The sequence below is a fragment of the Triturus cristatus genome, chromosome 6 (assembly GCF_964204655.1).
Source record: "Triturus cristatus chromosome 6, aTriCri1.1, whole genome shotgun sequence".
NCBI lineage: Eukaryota > Metazoa > Chordata > Amphibia > Caudata > Salamandridae > Triturus > Triturus cristatus.
Genome location: NC_140589.1, coordinates 1,177,608,328 through 1,177,634,770, shown reverse-complemented (window position 1 = coordinate 1,177,634,770; position 26,443 = coordinate 1,177,608,328). Strand labels below are relative to the sequence as shown.

Sequence of the window (26,443 nt, the reverse complement as noted above, 5' to 3'; positions counted from 1 at the left end):
TATCCACCCAGGTCCATTATTGCCCTACTTCTAAATTTTCAGGACAGAGATATGGCTTTGAGGCTGGAGAGAGAGCAGGGTTCTATATCCTGGCAAGGCTCTATGCTGGCACTGTTCCTGGACTTTACCACAATGGTGCAGGAGGCAAGGCGGAAGTACACCGGCGTTAAGGCAGCGCTCCGTAATCTGGGACTCAGATATTGCATGATATATCCTGTGCGCCTTTGGGTGGATGTCGAGGGTCGTTCCCGTATATTTGACACCCCCACAGCAGTACAAGAGTTTTGCAGGGACTATAAAGGGAGCGGCACCCACAAAAACAAAGACATATCCAGAGCTACTCCTCCTCACAGTGGCTCGGTGGCAAGTGAGAAACTCTTCGCCTCAGAATAATCCATGCTGCCCGCACTGGAACATTACGGCTCATACTGTGTATATCTTTGTATTAGGGATAATGTTGCGACTTTACTGATCATTGCAAAGTTGGGTATCTGGCGTGGTGTTGCCACACCCCAAGTGATTATCACTTTAATTTCATCACAAAAGTTGAAATGTATCTTGTTTTACTCCTTTATTATCTGGGGTGTTTACATAATGCATGTTACTGTTCGGTCTATGGGGATACTTCCTGCTTAGGGACGCGCAGAGATGAGAAGGGAGAGGAGGGGGGTTTGCTAGTAATCATTGGTTACCATTGCTTCTATTTCAGATTCCTCACTGCAACATGTTGAGATCTAACTGTGACGCACAACTGCAAGCACTGTTTATTGGTTTAAATGTCGGTATGGGGTAGATTGTCCACTTTTTCAGACCTGACACTGGTCACCTGGAACGTTAGGGGACTCAATAATGCTAGAAAGGGAAAGCAGGTTTGGCACTATTTACAGCGCCGTAGGGCTGACATTGCATTTTTGCAAGAAACTCACCTGCCTGCGGCAACTTCCACCAACTTTGCTGCTGGTTTGGGCTCGCATCGCTATTTTTTCAAATTACAACACTTATGCAAGTGTATTGCGGTGTTGATCCACAAGCGTCTGCCTTTCCAATTTTCCAAGCTCATAATGACAGAGAGGGTCGTTACACTATGGTAGTGGGTCATCTTATGGGTCACCGTATGGCATTTGTCAGTATATACGCATCAAACGTTGACAACCCAGAGTAATTCCATGACCTTCAAGCACAGCTACTACACTTAGACCCAGATCATGTATGCATGGGTGGGGACTTTAACCTCCTGCTGGACCCTGCGCGTGACAGCACTTCCAACTCACCGGATTCCAAACCTCGCGCACATCATGCGCTGTTAGACTTGTGCGACTCAGTGGGCCTGGTTGATGTGTGGCGGCAGCGCAATCCGGTGGAAGCCCCAAATTCCCATTATTCTGCACAATATGATACATGGACCAGATTAGATTATTGGCTTGTTTCTCCTAATTTGGCAACCTGATACAGGTCATCACAGCATATCCTCAGAGCATAAACTGACCACTCCCCAGTAGTGTTACAAATCCGTGTCCCTAGGCCTGGGGTTGGTGAAAGACAGTGGAGATTTCCCGGACAGGCATTGATGGACGATGTGTTCAGGGCGGAATTTAGGGTGGCCATAGTGGAGTACTTCAAACTAAATACAGGATCAGTTAGCTCGTGGGCCACACTCTGGGAGGCCTTTAAGGCCTACATGTGATGAGTTTGCATCTCTAAGCATGCTGGGGTGCTGAAAGATCTGAGAGGCACGATAGCTCGTATTGAACAGCAACGAGGTACTCTGGACAGTGAGCAGATCCTGATCCGTCCTAGCTAGGCTGCCTTCTGACCCTGTTGACAGAGTTTAGGGAGGCCACGGAGCGTGAGACTCACTTTCTAACTAAATACGCCATTGCACGGTGCTACGGGGAGGGCAACAGACTGGGCCGTATGTTGACGCGGCTTCTGAGACCCCTGTCTGGGCGATCGTACATCACCTGTATCCGCTCACCCACAGGTCAGACCCTTACAGGGCACCCCAGACATACGGGACCAATTTTTAACATAATACTTCACATTATACACGTTGCGGGTAACTCATAGTGAGGCAGACCGAGAGGAATACCTAGCGGAGATTGCTATGGTATGGCTCCAGAAGTCATGCAACAGTTCCTTGCAGAACCATTCTCCATTGAGGAAATTATTAGTGACGTAGATGCCATAAATGGCTCTACTGCCCATGGCCTGAACGTCTTCACTGGCGTCTTTTATAAGACCCGCAAGGACCTCTTAGCGCCATGCCTTCTCAAGGTGTATAACAAGGCACTCGAACGCAAGGAATTGCCCCCCAATCTACGTGAGGTGGTAATAATTCTGCTCCCAAATACTGGGAAAGACCCGCTTTTATGCGGCTCATACAGGCCGCTTTCACTCTTAAATCTCGACTAAACAAATCTGGCCAAAATGATTGCATTAAGACTGGCATTGCTATTAGATCAGATAATTTCCCTGACTCAGTTGGGCTTTGTCCCCCACAGGTCGACTGCCTTGAATCTGAGGACATTATTTTGCATTGATACATAGAATTTCCCCGGAGGTCCTGGCATCCGCAGTCTTACTTGATACTGAAAAGGTTTTCGACTCCTTGGAGTGGCCCTTTTTTTGGCGGTGATAAGGAAGCTGGGCATCCCAAAGGGATTCATTGATCTTACAGCGTCGCTGTACACCAACCCCACCGCTTGGCTTTGACTAAACGGCACTCTATCGCGTCCGTTTGCTCATACTCGCGGCACCAGACAGGGTTGTCTACTCTCTCCACTGCTATTTATAATAGCACTGGACCCTCCGGTTCGACACTTTCAGGAACGGCATCTGCACAGAGGTCTCCAGCTTAAAACGGGTCCGCTCCTAATTTCCCTATACGCGGACGACATCATTCTATATGTTCGCAACCCCCACAAAAATCTAGAGCCGCTTATTAGAGAGATTATCCGATTTAAAGGTTTTTCTGGGTTAGGCATAAATTGGGACAATAGTGGCACGGTAGAGTGCAGCAAGACACCTTGCTACGCTGGACTGCATCACTGGGAAACTGCAGGAATGTGCTGTATTTAAGGCTGGCGGAGCATTCCTGACTTTTCAACCTGCACTGGTGCACAATGGACAGCCTAGCACTAATGCAGGCACCCTTGCACCATAGTGCAAGGGTGCCGCCATTGCATGCAGAATTGCTTTAGGGCAGGAAGGAACACCTTCCTGCACACAAACAATCCTGAAAGGCATATTCCTGTGCAGAATGCAGCACACATAGACAGGGGAAGTAACAAGGAGAAATGATATTTCTCCTTGTTACACATCTCCTGGGGAGGCGTATATTTTTGACACATCCCCAGGTTTACAAGATCTTGTAAATCTGGGAATGCCTCAAAAACCATGGGATTTGCATGGGAACACCAGAGCAATGCTGATGGAACGCCTTCCCATGGCAGAGTAACGCAATGAAGTTATGTGCGCTGCGTTGCGGTCCTCTAGAATATTAGAGCCATGCAAAATGGCTTTGCGTGGCTTAAAAAATCTGACTTAAGGTTTGTGTCGCTCTTGCACCACGTTGCATGAGGCAAAAGCGGCACAAACCAGGTCATAAATATGACCCTAACTTCTTTTTAAGCAGACTGCAGAAGGGTGCAGTGCATTTAACTTGAATTGCGCTGGATTCTGAAATATTTGAAAGTGATCACACTTAATTCTATATCTTTTTTTCATTAGCGTTTTTTATGGGAGTACTTACTTTATTGTGCGTATGAGCAACGGTATGAAAAAATACAGATCGTGTTCTGGGAAAAAATGCACAAAAAACTTTTCATGGAAAAATGTCATCAGGCCCAGGCCAGCCCTTTTCTTGGGATCACCAGTTCCTAGAAATTGTGTGTTGAATTGTGGGAGACACATTTGGCCAAGTGTTGGGAGTTCTCCCTTTCACCCTCCTGCTCTTACAAATAGTGATGCAGAGGATAAAGAAACAAAACGATGGACAGCGTCAAGAGGGCGGGACGGGCAAGCAACATGAGGGAGAGGCGTGGATGGTTTGGGCAAGATGATGGAGGGAGCAAGCAAAACCATGGACAGTGGTAGAAGGTGGACGGACTGCAAACACATGCACTCTGAAAGAGAGCAACAAGAACATTGAAAAGAAAGTACCAGAAGAGGCATGCCGCTAGTGGAAGGATACTGTTCGCAGACAGACAGTTGTAGTTGGCCCATGCTCCACAACAGGGACAAACACTGGAAGAAAAGTGAAAGCAGGGAGAAGCAGAGGCACTTGCCAATGAAAAGTAAGGAAATTAGAGTGACTTTGAAGTAAACCGTGGTAAGCAATAGGTTTGTTCAAAGCCATTTTTAAGCTTTTTTTTAGTATACATAAGATTGTACAACAAAAGCTCATGTGCAGTCTCAGGTGAACCCTAAAAATGACTGTCTGTAGGGCAAGAGTGTATTCAAGGTCCTAGACAGCACTAATTATAAGGCCACTCTGGAATACAGAGCAAAGTAAATGCCTGGGGGTCAAACACAGTAAAGTGGAAGAACTACACAAACAGTGGTATGTCCTGAAATGTTACGTAAAGGAGAAAGTAGCAAGCAACTCTCCTGAGGCTTAAAGTATAGAGGGAGAACCTCTCATGAAGTTGCTCTAACACCTTCACAGATCCTGGCTGAGGACACCCTCATACCTAAGGCAGTGTATATACTACCTGTTATGAACTCATCAAAATCCCAGGTACCGGGAGATGCTCAGCAGTTGACCCAGGGCGGGACTAGCCATAGCGGGCATCCGGCTTTTCCCCAGGAGGCTGGGAGGGTGATGGCCGGTTTTGTAGCGGTAGGGGCGGTTTTGTTGCTGGGGGACATTTTTGCAGCTGTGCTGCAATATCGGGTCCCAATAACAAAAGCAGTAGGGCTTCACACTTGCAGCTCCCTCCAAGCCCCGCACCCGGGTTGTTGGTCTGGAAAAATTGTCAGGGCTGCTTTGGGTTCCCAGTCTGGCTCAGAGGTGACCTAACTACAAATAGCATATGTGAATGATATAAATGAGTATTGTGTGTAAATCACACTTAATGCACACATGTGTAAAGTATGTTTCTAATCTATGACACTACGTCTACAGAGCAATGCCTTCTGGCATTTAAGTCTCAATTAGGTCCATTTCAACAGTCCACTGACTGAATCAAGTTACATTTTATTATTAATCAGCCTGGCCCCATACTTGAATTCTGCAAATGCATGCAGACAATTGCTTTGTGTGTCATGTACAATGTATCACTTTAATGTATGTCTCTACTGAGGTCATGCCACATGAGCATGCAACATTGGAGGAGGCCACGCAATAGGTGACCCTGCAGTTGGGAAACATCACTCTACCAGCAACAGGGACAAGCAGTGAAAGCGTTGAATTAAGGCAGATGTTCTCACTACCACTATCATCACACAGTCGAACACAATCTTGGCGCTGTCCTGCAATACCAACTACCCATACCAACCACCCATATCATGAAGGCCCAGGAGCTTAATGTTAGCCAGCACCAGTTCTGTGCAGTTAAAAAATGCCCTATGTGTACAGAAGCAGCACGTGTGTGCCCTGAGCTGCATCAGTCACCCTGTTGCCAAAACTACAAGCGTGCCAAGACATGATAGCGCAGATGAAATTGTGTTTGAGTGAACGTGGGGCATTAAAGAAGGCAGTTGCTATGACGGCAGACAGACGTCCCTAATTCATACCCACAGAGGGTCATGGCCTCTGCCATGCTGAGCAGAAACTCAATTGGAGAACGTCACAGGCCTAGCAAAGAGTTTATTACATGTCACAGCTGTCAGACAGACAGTATACTGCAGTCACAGGCAGCACCCGCGACCACCCTATCACTGTTACTGACAGTAAGTCATCAAACATCGGCAGTGTGCCACCGTCCACAAGCTTATCCACCAGTGAGCAGAGTAGAGTACACAGGCGTAGCGTGGGAAAGAGGTTATCCCCAAAGCAAAGCCACGTCAGAGGCATTAATTACATTTCATTGTTACATATCACCAGAACCAGGTTCTTATATGCACCTTTTATTACATTCATAACCCTCACACACAAAATCCTCAGGTCACACATGCAACAAGTTGCCTTTTAAACTTCTTCCACATATATAATTTTTTAGGTCAAGTATTCGAGACCTCTTGTATATACTTTAGTATGTACTTTAGTATATATACTATAGTATATACTTATATGTGTACCCCAATAATCGGTTGGCTGTTCCCAAGCCACTTGTACGGCGGGCACACGGCAGGGGTAGCCACCCCCGAAAACTCCACTGGGTACCACTGCGTCTCACTTTCCCCTCACGGGACGAAAGAACACTGGAGCCGAGGCCACAATCAAAATGCGTGTTTATTAACACCAGGTCCGACGCGTTTCGGAGTTGAAAGGCACTCCTTTCTCACGGGCAACAGACTGTGTTATTTTTTCTGATTTAAAGCGCAAGTGCCGGTCACGTGCCATAGACACAAACAACATACTTAAATTCATCATATTTTAAATCCAAAATCATATGGCGAATAATGCATTGACATGCGATGTTCGTGACAAGAAATAATAGTGTTTAAAAATGCATGGAACCGAAGCAACATTTTACATTTGCATGAAGTGATTCAAATATTCGAAAACTTTATCAAAAGCGTATGTACTTTTGTGGGCTCTGGTGATCAGCCCGAGGACTTGTCTGCTTCCACTTAGGGACTTTTTTTCTTTTCAACTGCCTTTATTTAACCGTCTTAATAGAAAATGACCCGCAGAGGTCAGTAAAATGCCAGAAGGGCTTTCTGCTGAGGGGCTTTCTTTTTTTTATTTTTCTGGCAACTGCTTCTATTTAACTTTCTTGATAGAAAACAACCAGCAGAGGTCAGTAAAATACCAGAATCACTTTAGCATTTTCTAGATTCTAGTCCATAGAAATTGTCTTCCACGAGCACCCATAAACAATAATATTTTTTTCAAATCTTGTATTTTCAGGGATATGACCACCGAAGGCTCTGCTTTTATATTAAAAACAGAGCTTTAGACTATACCATTTCCCGCTGAAAGGCAATATTTCTCTCCATGTATTCCCATACCTGGCGTGTCACGCAGTTTGGTGCTTACTTTCCCTCCATGTTAAAGAACAGTATATGTTTCAGCACCCAGGCTAATGTGCTGCATGGCTAAATACATAGAAGGTCCCAAAGGCAAGACCGAATGCATTGCAAATGCTTGTTTATTACTGTCACCATGTACCATATGAGTTCGATTCATTGCTTTTTAATTTCAATGCTGTTATGCACAGACTAAGATTATTAAAACTGGATCATATCTGCAACAGACTGCAAAGGAAGACACCCCAGGCATTTGCAGAGGAACGTATTTGAACCACTTTGACTGTTACTTTAGAAAGAGTTCGAAACGCCACCATTTTTGCTTCTTGAAGTTGGAGGAGATGATGCCAAACCCCCAGTTCCATTTTAATTTATAGGTCACTCAGGCAGTCGCTTATTTTACTACCTAGAGAGGCTCTTCACTCTTTTAATACAGTTTTTGCTACATGTGTTCAAATAAAAAAATGGGTCACAAAAATGACTTCATTTAGGGTACCAACATCCTATGAGACGGCCCTGAAAGACCCTCTTTCCAGATCAGATATGTAAAGAAATGAGCCTATTTTGAACATCATCCAAGAATATATGTGATAGCTCCTGAACCTCTGTTCTATGCGTGCTAATTTACAGTTGGATTGTCACAGAGAAACCTCTGATTTCCTAGGGGAAGTGTTAAATCATAAAAGGAAGCCATTGACAAAATGTCCTCCTCCCAAGGGATAGTACACTGAAGGATATTTTAGTGACATCTTTTTTTGCTATCATTCAGACCTGATTCAGATAGCCACTGGATAGGCAAAGGCGGGCTACAATCATGAGGACTGGGGTCTTTTGCATCTGGTGCCCCTGGGTATGACCTAGTTTGGAACTGCAAACTAGGCCAAGTACTCTTGACTATCGAGATAGCGAGGCAGAGCGACCACTGCATCTCAGGGTTAAAGTACGGGGGCAGAGACTTAGAACTCAAGTAGTCAAACAGTAGACACTATAAGTGAATTTTCAGCCAAGTACTTTTCTTTTAAGAAAAAGAGAAGCGGGTTAGTCACACCACAGCTCAGTTAAATACACAAGGCATGTGCAGCACTACAGGGAAGATATTATGTATGTGTTAGGAGTTGAAGAATACTACACAGACACACATCTTTAGATTTAAGCACGGGTGCATGCTCATTCTGGTGAAATTTAACCATGTTCCTGGGTTCTGTAACCCGTAGGTGTTAGAAATGGGGGTCTCTAGCTGGCATAAATATGCACCTTGTCCAAGTAAGGACCTTTCCTTCCAGTCAGGATGAGTAAAGTACATACCTAAGTTTGCCTGTGCTCACCCTCTGGTAGCTTGGCACAGAGCAGTCAGGCTAAACTACAGAGGCAATGTGTAAAGCATTTGCATATAACCAATAGTAACACAGTGAAAACACCACAAATGGACACCACACAAGTTTAGAAAATAAAGCATTATCTAAACCAAACAAGACCAAAATGACAAAGATCCAACATACACAACTCAAAATATCACTTGTAAAAGGTTTCTTGCAAAAAGTTAGCTCTCAGAAGACAATGGCTCCAACTGGGACTATCTCAATGTCATGAGAGATAAAATTCCAAAGTAAGGTGCCGACTGCGAGATGCGTAGGCTGGCCACAGAATCACACAGACCCCCAGAAAAACAGTACCTTTTGTGATGATTCAAACAACGGTATTGCGTGGTGTCAGGGAGGTGATGCAGTGCCTATGCCGGGTGGCGTTGGTTCCTTACTGCCACAGGGGAGGTGAGCTGTCGGTTGCTTTCTGCGACAGGGGAGGTGAGGCATTGGTTCCTTACCGCTAATCAGGGGAGGTGAGGCGTCGGTTTCTTACTGTTGCAGTGGAGGTGAGGCATCGGTTCCTTACTGTTCAGGGGAGGTGGCGCAGCTGCAGTGCATCGGTTCCTTATGACGGTGCAGCGTCGGGCAGTCAATCATGTCGGTTTTCGACTTTATGATGGTGTGTGGGAGGTGCTGGCGTGGGTTGGTGTTAAGGCGGTGCTGCTTCGTGCTCTCCAAGAGTGGTGACCTAGGTCCAGGTGCAGGCAGCGGCCTTGATGATGATATCGGAGTCAATACGGAGACAGCGTTGGCAGGCATTGGGACTGCGGTGTTGTCGGTGCTGCGCTCACCCAGCGAGCGGTGACCACAGCGTCAGTGCAGGCAGCGGTGTCGGATACGGTGTCTGGAATCTTCTTCTTGAGGTTTGCAGCCCAGCAAGCACCTCCAGTGGCCCAGAACTGGGATTGACACCACTAGGCAGGTCAGAACTCCCATCAATGGAGTTCAGGAATGCTGCAAGTGAATGTTTTGTGTCACTGAGACTTCAGAACAGGAGGCAAGTACACACTAGCCCTTGGAGATACTTCTCTAGCAGGTTCACAGCAAAGTCCAGTCTTTGTCCTCTCCTTGTCAGAAGCAGCGACTACAGGCCAACCCAGCAAAGCACACGCAGCAAAGTGGCAGTCTTCTGCTCACAGCTTTTCAGCTCTTCTCCTTGGCAGAGGTCCTTCTTGATTCCAGAAATAATCTAAAGCTCTGGGGGTTTAGTCAATACATTTATACACCATTTTCTCTTTGTAGTATTTGTTCAGAAAGTCTCCCTTGCTCAGTAAAACCAGTTCTGTCCTCCCTGGTCCAGCTTCACTACAGGAGTTGGAGACAGCATTGTGCAGAGCTAACACAGCCTATTCAGGTGCCAGTGAAAACACCTCTGACCACTCTAAATGCAGAAAGGTCTATTCAACCTGGCTATGAATCACCCAGGAAAGGCAGGACACACCTCAACCCCCCTATTGTGACTGTCTAAGTGAATTCACATCCCCAGCTCCTGTCACTCCTAAACCAGATGGTGAATACACAAACAGGCAGAGGCACACAGGATGGTTAAACAAGAAAATGCACACTTTCTAAAAGTGGCATTTTCAAACACACAATTTAAACACCACCTCTAATAAAAGGTGTGTTATTAAATTGTGAGTTCAGAGAGCCTAAACTCCATGTCCCTATAAGTTAAAGTTCTAAGATGTTACAATGCAGCTCCCATGTTAACCTATGGGACAGACAGCCTTTGAATAGTGAAACACAGCAGTACATGTCCTACCTTTCACATACACTGTAACCTGCCCATGGAGGTAATTGGACCTCCTTGGGGGGTGCCTTACTTGTAAGAAAAGGGAAGGTTAGGGCCTGGCAAGCGGGAGCACTTGGCAGGTTGAAATGGCAGTTTAAAACTGCACACACACACTGCAGTGGCAGGTCTGAGATACATTCACAGGGCTGCTCATGTGGGTGACACAACCAGTGCTGCAAGCCCACTCATAGCATTTTATTTACAGGCCCTGGCACACTCGGTGCACTTAACAAGAGACTTACCAGTAAATCAAATACGCCAGTCATGGATAACCAATCATAATCACAATTTACACAGAGAGCATATGCACGTTGGCACTGATCAGCAAAGAGTCCTAATGACAACAAAACAGGGTCAGAAAATAGGAGGCAAAAGGCAAAAGGTTTGGGGGTAAACCTGTCAAAAGGGCCAGGTCCAACAGTATGTTAGTCTGCATTCTCTGAATAGGTAATTCTCTTAAGCAAGCTTCAATAACTTAACAAAGTGACACCAAAATCTGTTAGTTAGATCAATGTTTTGTCCTAACGTTATTGTTCCCTGAAGTACAGTGCACTTGGGATCTCCAGGCATGGGTGTGCAGTATTCACCTGCACATGCTCACTGTTGCAGGTACTTGTCAAAGTGGCCCCATCTACCTTTCTCCACATTTGGCAGACGGAAGCTGCAGCTTGGCAGGTGAAGACAATCTGATCAAGAATGCCCAACACTGGTAGCTGAGGGATTCCTTCCTCAGGTCCATGATGCATGGTTGTAGACTTCAGGGTGCATCAAAGACAGAGTTAGCACAGGTTCTCTGGTCTTCCTCTGTGGTGGTTGCAGGAGTAGCTACATTTCCATGCACAGGTTCATGGTGGCTTCTCTTGTGCATATATGGAGGCTGTGAGAGCCTCCGGCACACTGGGTTGACTTCAGGCACACTCTCACAGCAGTTTTCATTTCCTGGGCTGCTTCTCTCTCTGAATTCAGCGGCTGCGCTTCTCGTCCTAGGGCAGACTACAACTGTGGGACAAGCTACTCCTTCTCCACTCTCAGGTAGAGGGCAAGTTCTAATGTCTTAGGCAGAACCACAGCTTTCTAATGCATAGATTAGAGGTGATGTACCATCGCCTCTGGGAGACCTGGTATCAGCAATACCTGCCCTGGAACACAGCACCTCTCGAAGTACTCAACGGAGTATCTCTGTCTTTGGTCACTGACAAAGTTTGGAATTGAAACATAGTGGGAACATCTACAAGCATTTTGATACACAGCATCCAGACAGTGTAGGAGGATCCTCTGTCTAAAGTGAAAACTATGTTGGAGCTGTTTCATTTCACACTTAGGGGCATATTATCAAGAACGGCATTAAAATTATCGCCGCTTTAGGGGCAGAAAACTGCCGCTAAAGCGTCGATAATGGGTTTGATAATATGTCCTAGAGAATTCCAATAGAAGCCCATGTTCACACCAGAACCTGGGCTTCTATTGGAATTCTCTAGGACATATTATCAAGCCCGTTATCGCCGCTTTGGCGGCAGTTTCCTGCCTCTAAAGCGGCAATAATTTTAACGCCGTTCTTGATAATATACCCCTTAATTTTCTGGCTGTAGCACTGACACAGTTTCATTGTGTGTAAAATGATGACTCTCCCGGCAGGCTGCGTTCCAAGTTGGAGTCCACTTAACATTAGCACAATAAGTATGAAGCTCTGTGCCTCGTTGTCATCACCATTCTTGATGGGTAACTTTAGAGGAAGACAAAAAGAACAGGACCCTCCAAACATCTTCTCTCCGCCATGCAACAACTGTATTTGCTGACCCATCACCTTTGCTGCCCCACAAACCAATTAAGTGCTAATTAGAACTCTCCCATTGAAAGTTATTTTAAAATTTATAAAGGTAGCCCTTTCTCCATTCCTCTGCAATTCAGTGTCTAGTTCTACACCTTCCAGCTCCGAAAAGCTGGCAATATGCCCCCACTCTTTGTGGAGGCTGTATCAAAACCTCCATCTTTTCTCATGTCAAACAAGGGACATTCCAAAATGGTTCCCATTGGCTTCAGCATTTACACACTCGCAAACAACATGGAGTTCTGTTACCATTCACCACACACACACACACACAAACGCTCGACATACATTCAGGAATGGCATCACAGGGTCTGGACATGACATGTAAGTGAAACTTCAGACAAGCTGGCCTGTAGACATCACACTCTCACTTTGAACAAGTATAACGAAGTGTCTGATACTAATGTGTTACCACCGCCAACAGTAGTAGTTAATGCCCCTATGACACAGATGGCAGTCTCGCATCCACTAGGGTAGTATGCTTTTGGTGCCACTCTTAACCTCAGAGCCAGGCTCTAGGTTTTGTGGTCAATTTCAGACATAGGCCTTGGCACGCATGCAGGATTTTATGTGTCTGCGGGGGCCAAAAGAAAATCAGAACATCCGTTTCACAGGCAGTTGAGTTATGCAGGTAGGGGTGCACCTCAGTTTACCTTACAGAAGACATTCTTGCCCCAACGTAATCCAACTGTAAATTATATCATGATTGGTTCCTTCAATGGCTTTCCATGTAGCTTTTCCTAGATGTTAAGAGCTTACTCTACATCAAAGTCCTCTTTATTTCAATGGGTAGAGATACAATCTATTTCTGATGGGAAGCTTGGCCAGTTGACCACTTAGATAGCTAGAGGAGTCGATAAGGTCTAAGAGTGGTTGCCAATGCAGAAGCTACAGAATTACACAGGAGCTAATTGGATTAATTAAAACAGCCATAGAATTAAGATTCTTTTATTTTCCGCATACTGTGCTTTAAGGTTGTTTGTTTCATGACACAGTAATGAGTTTATCAACATACAAAATATGTACTGAATGGAACAAACTGACCCTTCTTTTCCCATGTATTGTCTTTTTGATGTAGACCAAAGATCAGCTCATTGCCTCCACAAGGCAGATTGCCTCCAGCGGACAAACTTTTGCCAAATTTGCCCAAGTAATTGCTAAGAACTGCGTTGACAAGAGGTGTTCAGCTGAGCTGTCATGTGTTGTGCAGCAGATTAACACAATTAGCAACCAGCTTTCCATCATTTCAAGGTAAACATAATACAAATGTAAAGATTTCTTAACTTCTGCGATATCATAATAATACATGTTATTTGATGTATACTTAGTAAACACAGGATACACAAAACAGGTGGCTCCATAGTGCTAAATGCACACTCTACTTCCTAACACCAGCAAAATTCTGTTTGCGCCTCACACGGGGAATAGATAGGCCTTTAAGATGCATGTAAACATGAAACGATTATCTATGTGTAGGGTGACCACCTGTCCTTCATTCCCCATGGGGGACACAGCATTTACTCCATGACTTGAACCACACTATGCCCTTATAATGTGGTTCAAACCACGAACACGTCTTTACTATGCGTTAATTTACCCAGCAAGTCGCTACAACGACTTGCCTTAAAGGAAGCATTGTTGGATTTATGGTGGACTTTCAAGTCCAACACTTTCCCTACTGTTGCACAGACTGAAATTGGAATAGAAATGTTTTACTGTTCCAATTGCGACGCTTTCACTAAGGTAAGTTGTTGTAACGACTTTCGGGTTAATGTAGGGCAGGGGTCTTCAAACTGTGGGGCGCGACCCCCAGGGGGGCCGTGGAGCGATGCAAAGGGGGTCGCGCCATCCCAGTCACACTTCTTCCCAGGCCCAAGGACTTCAGCCCCCCTTCTTCCTCCGTCCTGTGTCTCAGCCCGGGCTGCTGCAGTGCAACTCGAGCGGCTGGGGGCAGTGTCTGGAGTCTTATCTCCGGCAAGTTTTTCACAGGTCTTTAAAGACCATTTGCATTTTTACATGCCTTTGTAAACTAGTTACAGAGGCTTCGTTTTTTTCCTGGTTCCAGTACCCCCTGGGTCCCCACTCGGCCTATTCCTTGCATTTGTATTTTACATTTACTTCTGTAGTGTAAGAATGCATTTAATTAAAAGGAATATAAAGTAGGGTTGCTAAAAGAAAAATGCCATGCCATGTTTTGTTTAAAGAGCCTGTAAAGATCTCCTCTTGACACTAAATAGACTTATAAAAAAAAAAGTATGTATGCATTCGTTATGTGACTTTTCTGTCTATGTTCTCTTTATCAGTATCATTGAGGCAGCCCTAGAACACAATTAAAAGTGCTTTCTATTTATATTTGCTGTTTGAAGTATGCACAGATAAGTGCTGAAAATACAGCTTTAGGTGACTGCTTATTTTTGTACCGACTGGGCCATCAAAATAATCTGCTGGCAACCCTAACCATAGGACTGTAAGTTTGTTGCAGGATCAGCACATTATTTATTTCCTTCACCCTCGATCCCCGATTAATGCCGCAATAGTTTAACTTAGATCTTAAACTCTACACCGCCTTCAATTACATGCTGATTTACTTCATGGGTCTGGGAATGCACCCTGCATTCAGACAACTCATTGCTCATTCTCGCCCTCCACTTTCACGTTCACCCTGCACTCACAGCGATCACAATGCACTCACACTGATCACCATGCACTCACACCAATCTCCCGCTCACCCTGCACTCACAGTGATCACTCTGCACTCGCAATGCACTTGCGCTGTTCACCCTATACCTCACCCTGCAGTCACACAAGTACACTACTCATCCTGCACTCATGTGACACTTCACTCACCTGTTCCCCTCACTACTCAATATGCAACTCACTCAAACAAGCTCATCAGTAATCATACATTCTTTCATCCCATTCTGAACTTGCATCTGCACGTAAATTCGTACGCCTCCTTACTCACCCGGCAGTCACTCCTCTTGCCCTACTCTCACACTGTTGCATCACTCACCGTGCACTCACATGGGCACTCTTGTCACCCACACAGTGCGGAGGGTTAATGTGCCTGCTACAAAGAATATGTACCATGCAGATCACAGAAATGAGTGTGAGTAAACTATGAGTAGCGCTATAAAAAAATTAAATGTTTGTCAGAAAGGTGCTATAGAGAGATGAGGTGCATTGTTGGTAAGTGCAGGTTTAGAAATTTTTGTCAGGAGGGGGTCCTTACGCCTCAAAATGTTGACAGGGGGGTCTCGGCATCCACAAGTTTGAAGACCTCTGATGTAGGGGGTAATGGACAGGGAGCTAAACCCAGCCCTGGCAATCAGCCCGACCGACCCCCAAGGGGCAGGGGGGGGTGCAAGTGGGAAGCACCACTCCTGCTGCCGCTTTTGTTACTGGCGGCGGATATTGCAGCACTGCTGCAAAACCGGCCACCTGTATCAAAACCGGCCCCCACCCTTCCGGCCCACCGGCGACTAGGCCCTGGTAATGCAACGCATTGGAAAGACGCATTCGGGGTTTGGACCACATTGTAAAGGGATGTGGAAAAAATGCTGGCGTGGTTTTGAGAGGCATCCTTTTTACGGACCGTGCTTTATTTGGGGCAAATGTCAGTTGTCCATTATGAATAATATAACGGACAATATTTGTTCGTAATTTCAGTTGTGCCTGCCACTGGGTATCAGCAACAAACAAACAAAAAATCATGTTTGCTTTTTCTTTGTTTGGGAGAGAGTGGAGCTGCCTTTTGTAAGGCTACTTAAGACAATTGTGCATCTGAAAGACTGCGTGTTCCAGCAGGTTAAAGCTCATTTTCACCCTATCACCCTTTGTTGTCACTGAAAATGGCAATGCTTTTCTCAACGATGTCGCTGGTGGTCAGGGCAGGACTAACCAGTTTTGTGCCTGTGGGGGTCGGCAGTGCTGCAGTATCAGCCCCCCGTAACAAAAGCAGGAGCATTGCGTTTCGCTAGTATCCGGCTCCCAGGGCTGGCCGGGCAGCAATCGCCAGGGATGGTCGCTGTTCCCTGCCCGGCCCTGGTGGTGGTGGTGGTTTGGGATGGTAAATATGTGAATGTGTATAGTTACTTCACAGCGACCGTGTGAACAGGCAGGAACACAACAACCTTCTTCTCGCTTTTGCAGAGGAGTCCAAAATGCCTACATTTTATGATAACATATTTTATAACTCTGTCTTGTTATCAATAGCCACTTCGTAGCACTTACAGCTCATGCCTTTTCCCTGATTTTACAAGTTCTGCCGAGGTTTGAAGCTGCTGGAACTGTAAACATGAAGTAGTCTGCCCAGGCCCACGAACCACAGGAGTAGACATTCAGCAGCACGTGGAAGTGCCTTTGCGTATAGCGAAGTTGCCCTGGGTGGGAGCGTTTGGGGCACCTCCTGGCTCTACTTGACCTGGAACAACAACGTCCTGAGCTTTCATTTGAGTCTTTTGCACTCTAGGAGTTGTATTCTTGGTTGACAACCATTAACATACATTGGTGTGAAGTGGTATGTTTATAGTTTTAAAGGAAATCTCGAGCATGGAGCATGGTGTTCCCCATGATACTGAGTCATCTGGTACAACAACCTTTTGGTGGCATTCAGCAGTGGCCCGTGCAGGTAAGAGCGGTGGGACCGGGTTGGGGGGGATTCAACAGACGACCACGAGGGGAAATTAAATAAATAATTAATTTCCCCTTGTCATTGTGTGTCAAAAATCCCCGCCCACCCGGCCCCACCGCCCCAGTCCTCTTACCTGCATGGGCCGATGCTGGTAGAATTGCATTTCGTTGTTCTTTATGTGCCTGCTACTTTGGCTCCACTTCTGCACTTGAAGCAGGGGCGTAACACAGCCCCAGCATCCCCCGCAGTGCGGGGGGGCCCTCTCAGCACTGCACTTCGTCCGGGGAGCTCCTGATAGAGTTCGGAGTGGGCCCCTCCACGTACCTTGCAGGGGGGCCCCCTCAATTATCGTTATGCCACTGACTTGAAGGAATGGAAGAGATGCAGTCTACTGACTGCTGAGCTGCTGGTCTTAAGACACTGAGTTATGACACTAAACAGACCTCATCTTTAGGTGAATGAAGTATTCGGAGATCCCTCCCTCAATCTATGGTCACCCAACTTTGTGTGACTGGACCGCGGCTACACTTATACCCTTAGACCTGGTTCTTAATTTCTGCTTTTGCATTTGAATAAAACGTGGCTATAGTCAGATTATTTGACAGTGGCATCATGGATGTCGATTCACCAATATGCCAGGAGTAGCGAAAGTGACATCACATAAGAAGAAATCACATGAAAGGACCTTTAACCTCGAGTGCCTCACAATATAAATGTATGACGGGGAGTGACATTGTTTCAGTTAAAATCAGTGCCGTATTAATAAAATGACATAACCACCAAAAAAGCAGACTACTATGTATCTTTTTTATCATGTACATATTAAATAGTGTACTGCCAAGATGTGCTTAAACACAGCCATGACATGCCTGAACAAATCTGTCATTTTGACAGCTTCAGCCATTATATCATATTCAATTGAAGGCTGAAATGCTCAAGAATGCCCTAAATGCCCATGTGAAACTCAAATATCCATCCATACCCAACATATGCTCACACACACCCAGCACATACCGAATGATAGCCTAACATTGTCATGTGTAGCTGCTCACACTATGTGCAGCCTCAACAGCGCCTTAAATGCTCCAGCACAGCTACATGCAATGGATGTGTTGACCCTTCCAAGGCCAGATCAGCTATTGTATGCTTTCCCTCCAATTCTGCTCATTCCCAAGTTCCTGGCGAGGTTGTTGGGGGAAGCATGAGTGGTGTTGGTGGTTGCTCCGTTTTGGCCCTGGTGCTCATTTTTTCCTAGGCTCGAGTCTCTGGCAATTCAGGGCCCATGGATGATTCCTAGCTTTCTCTCTCCTCCTATGTCATCTTCATTCCTGTCCCTACAGAGGCTGCTTCTCTCAGTCTGGAAGTTGAGAGGAGGGGATTGCAGAGTAAAGGACTCCCCCGTCCTTTAGCTGTTCCTAACCAGCAATCCCGCAACCCTTCTACATTGAAATCTTATGAGAGGCATTGGGGGAATTTTCAGCATTGGTTTATACCTCTCCTGCTGTTCCTGCTTGACTGCAATCTGAATGAGGTTCTGCAGTGTTTGTGGGTAGGATTTGAGAAGCGGCTAGTTGTTTCTATTCTGTGTGCCCAGTGGGCAGCTATTAAGGCTTTTAGAAAGACACACTCTTTCTTTGTTTTCTTGTCTCTTCCCGGGGGGATAAGACTTCTTCTTTGTCCATTAGTAGGTGGATCAAGCAGTGAATTTCTCTGGATTACTCTTTGTTGAGGTCTCCTCCTCCTGCTGGGGTTCAGCGACGGTAGCTGCTTACCTGACTGAGTTGAAAGGGGTGCCTATATCCGAGATTTACAAGGCACCTACATGAGAGTCCTCCAATACCTTTGTAGAGCATTACAGGTTGCAGAATGTTTTATATGATGAGAACAATTTTGGTTTGGAGGTTTTACATTCTGTTGTTTCGTAAATTGCCCTATTACCTGTATGAATAAATCACTGTGGTGTGCTGCAATTATTGTGTTGGTATCCTGGCGTGATTTCTTTTTTCCCTATGAATGCCAGGTTGAACGGCTTGGGTTTTCTAACATGTGATGGAGGGGACAAGGACAAGGGGGACCTGGGGTAATGTCCTATTACTTACCGGTAATCTTCATTATTCCTGGTCCTGTTGTCCTTGCCCCATTCATTGCACCCCTACCTCTCTCCCAGAGAACCAGCCTTCATATGGTGGGGGATTGGTAGTTGATAAGGAATACTGGGTAATTGCTGCTAAAGTATACCCCATTTGTAGGGGGTGGGGCAGTGTATACCGGTATTCCTCTCTTGTTTCTTTCTGTGCAGTGAGATGGTTATCCTACTTGTGATGAATAGGACGAGGACAACAGGACCAAGAGTCATTAAGGTTACCCGTAAGTAAAAGGACATTATGCGAGCCATGGACGAACTGCAGGGAGGTAGGTCATACAACTGCCTTATTCATCCCCATGAAACCTCCTCTCAGATGGCCTTAAGATCTACTGCTCCCATGATAATCCTGTATTAACGTCAACACCTATCTCTACTAATGAACCTCAGTACTTCCTAACCTGCAGGACCCTCCTCCTGTTGTTGTATTACACACCTGCCCATTCGCTGCCCCTGCCGCCCTCCTTCCGCCTCCCAGCTGCTCCTCCCTCCCACATCCCCATATATGGCGGCTGCTGGTGCGCCGAAGGCGCGCCTAAGGCAAGCCCGTCTGCACCCGTCCATGCCTGGACCTCGCCCAGCGCCAGAACCCCTGGTCCCCACACCCGCCACGACGACCACCACCGCTACGATGCCAGCACACTGCACGCTCTCAACCCCGGACGGACCCACACCTGCTTCAAGGCCACCCTGAAACGCACACACGGTCCCTTCACCTGCCGGAACTGCAGCTACACCAGTCTCAGAGTAGCTGAACCACCCACCATGAAAGACCTCAACCACCTCCGATGCATCCTACTGAACACCCGCTCCGCACGCAAACACGCCGTCGAGCTCCGGGACCTGCTCGACACATCATCCCCGGATGTAGCCTTCCTAACAGAGACCTGGATGAACGACGCCTCCACACCCGACATCGCCATAGCCCTCCCAGACGGCTACAAGATCACCCGCAGAGACCGCACCAATGGAGTCGGAGGAGGAATTGCCATCGTCCACAAGAATTGCATCAGGGTCTCGGCCAGCACCGATGACACTCTCAGCACCGCCAAACACATGCATTTCCAGATCTACACAGACCCCAACTCCACCATCAGAGGCACCCTCATCTACTGACCCCCGGACCCGACCCCAGTTCAGCGACTCCATCGCCGACTTCATCAGCACGCACGCCCTGACCTCCACCAACTACATCCTCCTCGGAGACCTGAATTTTCACCTAGAGAACAACAACGACAGCAACTCGACAGCCCTGATCGATAACCTCGCCAACCTTGGACTGAGGCAACTCGTCACAGCGCCTACCCACTCCGCCGGCCACACGCTTGACCCCATCTTCTCTGCAAGCCCTCAAGTTGCCTTCAGCCACACCACGAACTCCTCTGTACCGACCACCGATGCATCCACTTCTCCTTCCTGAAACCCACCACACACCACCGCACCCAACAGATCCCTCGCCACAGCTGGAGAAAAATCACCGAAGGCCAACTGCTCGCAAACCTCGCTCTCAGCCCGCCCACCGAACCCTCCAACACCGACGACGCTGCCCACAACCTCAGATGCTGGATCGATGACTGCGCCAACACCCTCGCCCTTTGAAGAAACCCCCCCACAGAGACACCAGCAAGAGGGCCAGCTGGTTCACCCCAGAACTTCTAGCCTCCAAGCGAGCCTGCCGGAAACTAGGGAAGAAATGGCACAACGAACAAACTGGACAGCCACGTGGCCCACAAGGACACCACCCGCAGCCACCATCACCTCATCAAGACCGCCAAGAGGACCTCCTTCAAAGACCGCCTCGACAACAACGCACACAATAGCAAGGAGCTCTTCAACATCTCCAACCCCAGCTCTAACACTAATGATATCCTGCCGTCGCGAGCCCTGTGCGACTCCCTCTCCACTTTCTTCCACCGCAAGATAGCAGACATCCATGACAGCTTCAACACCCAGACAGCCCCAACAGACAGCAACCCAACAGACTCTCCGCACACCATCGACCACGACCCCCTACTAGCCTGGACCAGCGTGAGCATCGATGACATCATGAAGACCATGAGCACAATCCACTCCGGCTTCTCGTCAGACCCATTCCCGCAACACATCTTCAACAAAGCCGGCAGCTTCATCGCACCCAACCTGCGCAACGTCATCAATCTCTCCCTCGAGACCGCGACCTTCCCAGAGGTGGAAACACGCCGAGATCAATGCCCTACTCAAAAACCCAAGGCAGACCCTAGAGACCTCAAGAACTTCCAGCCCATCTCACTGCTCCTGTTCCTGGCCAAAGTCATCGAGAAGATCGTCAACAGACCCGATACCTCGAAGAAAACAGAATCCTGGACCCTTCCCAGTCAGGGTTCCGCAGCAACCACAGCACCGAGACCGCCCTCATCGCCGCCACCGACGACATCAGGACACTGCTGGACAACGGTGAGACCGCAGTCCTCATCTTCCTGGACCTCTCCACTGCCTTCGACACCGTCTGCCCCCGCTCACTACGCGGATGCCTCCACGCCGTAGGGATCCGAGACAAAGCCCTGGAATGGACCACCTCCTTTCTCTCCGGCAGAATCCAGAGTGAAGGAATGAAGGCTGTCGCCGACTGGATGAAGACCAGCTGACTGAAGCTGAACAAGGACAAAACGGTGGTCCTCATCCTAGGCTCCAACCCTTCAGTCTGGGGCGACTCCTGGTGGCCGACGGCACTGGGGGCAGCCCTGACACCCACCGACCACACACGCAACCTGGGAATCATCCTCGACTCAACGCTCTCCATGACCAAGCAAGTCAACTCCGTCTCCTCCTCCTGCTTCAACACCCTCCGCATGCTCCGCAAGATCTACAGGTGGATCCCGACAGATACAAGAACAGTCACCCAGGCCCTCGTCAGCAGCAGACTCGACTACGGAAACACCCTCTATGCAGGAGCCCCGACCAAGCTCATCAAACGACTGCAACGCATCCAAAACACCTCGGCACGACTGATCCTCGAAGTACCACACTACGGCCACATCACCCCCCCCCTGAGAAACCTGCACTTGCTGCCCGTCAGCAAGTGGATATCCTCCAAGCTCCTCATCCACGCACACAAAACACTCCACAAGACCGGCCCAGCATACCTCAACAAACGACTTTCCTTCTATATCCCCATCCAACAGCTCTGCTCTGCCGACCTCGCACTCGCCACCGTCCTGCGCATCTGAAGAACAACCACCGGCAGGAGGTCCTTTTCCCACCTCGCCGCCAAGACCTGGAACACCCTCCCACTGAGCCTACGACAGACCCAAGACCTGCTGACCTTCAGGAGGCTACTCAAGACCTGGCTGTTCTATCAGCAGCGCCCCCCCCAGCGCCTTGAGACCCTCACGGGTGTGTAGTGCGCTCTACAAATGTTTGATTGATTGATTGATTGATATAGAGCTCTGCCCCGCACCTGCAGGGGGCCGCTTTTGGGCTGGTGGCACCGGGTGTAACAATCTTTTTTGATGCCCACCCCCAAAGACCGCCTCCTGCACTGATTCCTTTAATACCACCCTCCAACAGTGCCCCTTATCTCTCCATAACCTCTCTCTCACATACCTGTCATTTGTTTCAAAGCATTGTTTGTGGTGGGCTTCACTCATAAGAATGCGTTTCTACCCAAACAAACCCTTTTTAGCAACATTAGGAATTAGATCATGAAAGTCTGAAGGGAAAAAACATAACATTTTCATCTATACTATGCAGTGATGCTGACAGTACCTAAGTCACTATGCTACATTAGGATTGTAACTAATGAAGTGCAAGTAGCAAATGGTTGTCTGTGACAAAAGCATTAACCCACTGAGCTATCTACATTAAAAATACAGCTCTGTGATTTGCATGGGACACATTCTTTGCAACAGACATTTTAACCCTCTGCACTACTTTATTTTTTTTTCAAGTTGAAAATGAAAGTTTATTCAAAGAATTTGCAATAATAACAGCTCAACAAGAACACGTTGAAAGAATAAGATTCATACATTTTGAAAATAGCAACATATGATAATCACCAGTAAGAAAACAAAAATAAGCATTAGTAATCTAAAAAATATGGAATGAATAATGAAAAAATTCAGATAAAAAGAAGCACAACACATTGTAAAAGAAAAAATATTTTAACAAAACATTTCTTCAAGTAGACTTAGGCACTTCTTCAATTCGTGGGTCATGAGAGTTTGCAGCAAGAACAGATTTATCTAAAAAGGAGGTGATTGGAAGCCATAAGTAATCTCTTTTGATGGCTAACGAAATAGGTTGAACATAAGCCCTATCAAGCCTATGATGATAACATACACCATACCACCATGCCTGAAAGGATATTTGAGAAGAATCCTTCCAAGATTTGGTAATCTGTTGGAAAGCTATTGCGATAAGTAAACCAATTATGTAAACATTATCGGACTGAGATGACCAATACTCTGAACACTGCCCAGAAAAACATTGACAAAATTAAAAGGGGATTGAGAGTTAAAAAATAAATTAATTTGCTTCCAGATTTTAAACCAAAAGTCATAAATAAGGGGGCATTCAAATAACATATGTTTAAGGTCTGCAAAAGGGTGAGCGCAAGACAAGCATTTGGGAGCAATTGACGGATTCAATATATGAAGCTTAATAGGAGAAATAAATGATTTATTATATAAGAAAAATAATGTTTGAGTTTTATTAGCCGCCCTAGAGGACCTCCTTATTTTAGACCATATTTTATCCCATAGGGAAGTAGAAAAAGAAGATTGCAAATCAATTTCTCAACAAATTTCGACATTAGTTTTGTCTCTATCTAAAGGTACTAAAGTTATATGTTTATAAATTTGAGATGCAGAGGGCAAAGTGTCTAATAAACTGAGATGAGGAGAAGGAGAAAAAGTAGAAATTTGTTCAGAAGAAATATTGTGATAAGACTTTTGTATCGCTAGAATAAGTAGATTATATTTATTTTCACTGGAGGCTGGAAAGGAAAAGAGTGATTGAGCATCTGAAAAGGAGAGGCTGAAACCATCCTGGTATAATTGAGATAGGTATTTAAAACCTTTTGAATACCAGTCTTTCCCAAAAATTATTTTATTTTTTATTTTAATCAAAACATTACACCAAATAGAAGAGGCTAAACATTTCTCTCTAGATGATTTGAATGACATAAATATGGGAGAAAGAATCCTGCATGTGTTCTTGCAAATTGGAATATATAAGAAAGATGGTTTAGAAGAAAAAGAAACACATTATAATAAAGAAAAAGGATTGAAGAAAGATCTCTCCAAATCAGCCCATAAGGGAATAGGAGCAAAGTCATTATTTTGTAATAAAAAGGCTGACTGTTTAAGACAAAAGGCCTGATGGTATTTGATGAGGTCTGGGAAATTAACACCACCTAGAGACTTAGGGGGCATATTTACAAGGGTTTTATCTCCGCTTTTTTGGCTTAAAAAGCCAAAGAAGTGGAGATGAAACTATCACCCTATTTACAAGATGGTGCTAACATGCATAATCGCATGTTAGCACCCTTTATCCCAATGCCTCCCTTTGCATCACTGGGCGTACCCCGGATGGACAACCTTGTAAATATCGCTGATGTTCACATCGCGATATTTACATGGCTGCCCCAGCATTTTAGCACACATTAGTTTTTGGAGAAAACAGCTGTTTTCTCCAAAAACTAATGTCTGCTAAAATACAGACTTACCTATCCCCAACACCAGCGATGTTCCCTGCAAAAGGGCGATAACCTCGCTATCTCTGGAATTTTTATCGCCCTGGACAAAACGCGTTGTTAATAACGCGCTAACTGGGCGATAAATTCCAGAGATAGCTTGCGATAATAAAATTATCGCTAAGCACGGCCAGCGATAATTATCGCTGGCCGTTGATAATATGCCCCTTGGTTTTTTAAATTTAGATAAAGACATCCCAGATTTTTCCCCATTCCATAAAAATGAGGATAAAATTGAGTAAATGTTTTTTAAACAATTTTTAGGGATATTGACGGGCATGTTAGAAATATAAAATAGTACGATAGGAACAAGCATCATCTTAATGGAATCAAGACGACCCCACCAAGATAAGAACAGGGGATTCCATCGAGAAGTAAGGTCACGTAAAGATGTACATAGGGAATTCACATTCAATGTGATGGAAGTTTTAACAGAATCAGAAAACAATAAGCCAAGGTATTTAATGTGATTTGGATTCCAATGAAAAGAAGATATCATGAAATCAGCGTGAAAACAAAACTTATTTAAAGGAAGAATTTTGCATTTATCTGTGTTCAACTTGTACCCTGAAACCTTTGCCAAATTGTCAACTTTCAACAAAAAAGCAGGTAACGAAGATCGTGGATGAGATATAAAAGCAAAATATCATCAGCATAAGCTGAAACTTTAAGTTGGGAATTCCCGTAAGAAAACCCAGTAATTTGGGAATTGGAACATATTTTAATCAAGAAATGTTCCAAGGCAAGAATAAATAATAAGGGAGATAAAGGACATCCCTGACATACACCCCTGTGTAAAGGAAAAAAGGAAGATATGAGACCGTTTGCAAAAATAGAGGATTTAGGAGAAGAGTAAAGTAAAGACACGTATTGGATGAATTTGGGACCAAACCCGAACCAGGAAAGAGTAGCAAAAATAAAAGGCCAATTAACCCTATTGAACGCTTTTTCTGCATCTAAGGCAATCCCTGCAAGAGAAGATTTATAGGATTTGGACTTACTAATAACATTAAAAAATAAACAAATATTGTCAGAGAGAAGTCTACCTTTAATGAACTCACATTGTTCTTTGCCAGTTAAATGTAGTAAATAATTCTCTAAACGTAACACTAACATTTTTGCTAAAATGTTATAATCCAAATTAATTAGGAAGATAGGGCGGTAGTTTTTACATAGTTTAGGATCTTTTCCCTCTTTAGGAAGAAGGCAAATCAATGCTTCTTGAAAAGAACTGCAGGATGAGTTAGTTGAAATAAAATAGAGAAAGAGTTGATGTAATTTAGGTACAAGGAAAGAAGAGAATAAAGAATAGAATTCAATAAAGAAGCCATTGGGACCCAGAGCTTTACCTTGTTTAATAGAGCGGATAGCAGTAGAAATGTCTGAGAGCCGAATATCCTATTCTAATAAAGAAAAGTCTAAGTCAGGGTGTGAAAGGGGTGGAATAGAGGATAAATAAAGAGAGGCATCCTGGGTGTCCCAGTGGACTTCTGGTGAATAAAGAGATTGATAGAATTTAGTAAACTCTGAAAGAATATCCTCACCTTTATGAAAAGTCTGATTCGAAGAAGATAGAATGGAATCAATAACAGTACGTTCTATTTTGACTTTAAGATAATTTGCAAGAAGTTTACCTGATTTATTCTGACCCCCGTAGTATTTCGACCTTGCTTTGAGGAGAAAAGAGTTAGCATTTTCAGTAGAGATTCGATTAAATTCAAATTTGGCTTTTAGCAAATCATTTAAAACACTTGAAGATTGGGAATTATAATAAGAATATTCTAATGCCTTAATCTGTGAAGCAAGGGTTTTTGACTT

At 45.5% G+C, this 26,443-nt stretch overlaps 1 protein-coding gene across 1 annotated transcript in view; it reads left to right on the top strand.

Moving 5' to 3' along the window:
• Positions 1 to 26,443, top strand: part of LOC146821139 (uncharacterized) — a 174,662-nt gene that overhangs the window by 93,323 nt on the left and 54,896 nt on the right. Inside the window, exon 3 of the mRNA XM_085609328.1 lies at positions 13,197 to 13,369. Within this exon, the coding sequence (XP_085465454.1) occupies positions 13,197 to 13,369 (173 nt within the window). The remainder of the gene's footprint in view (positions 1 to 13,196; positions 13,370 to 26,443) is intronic.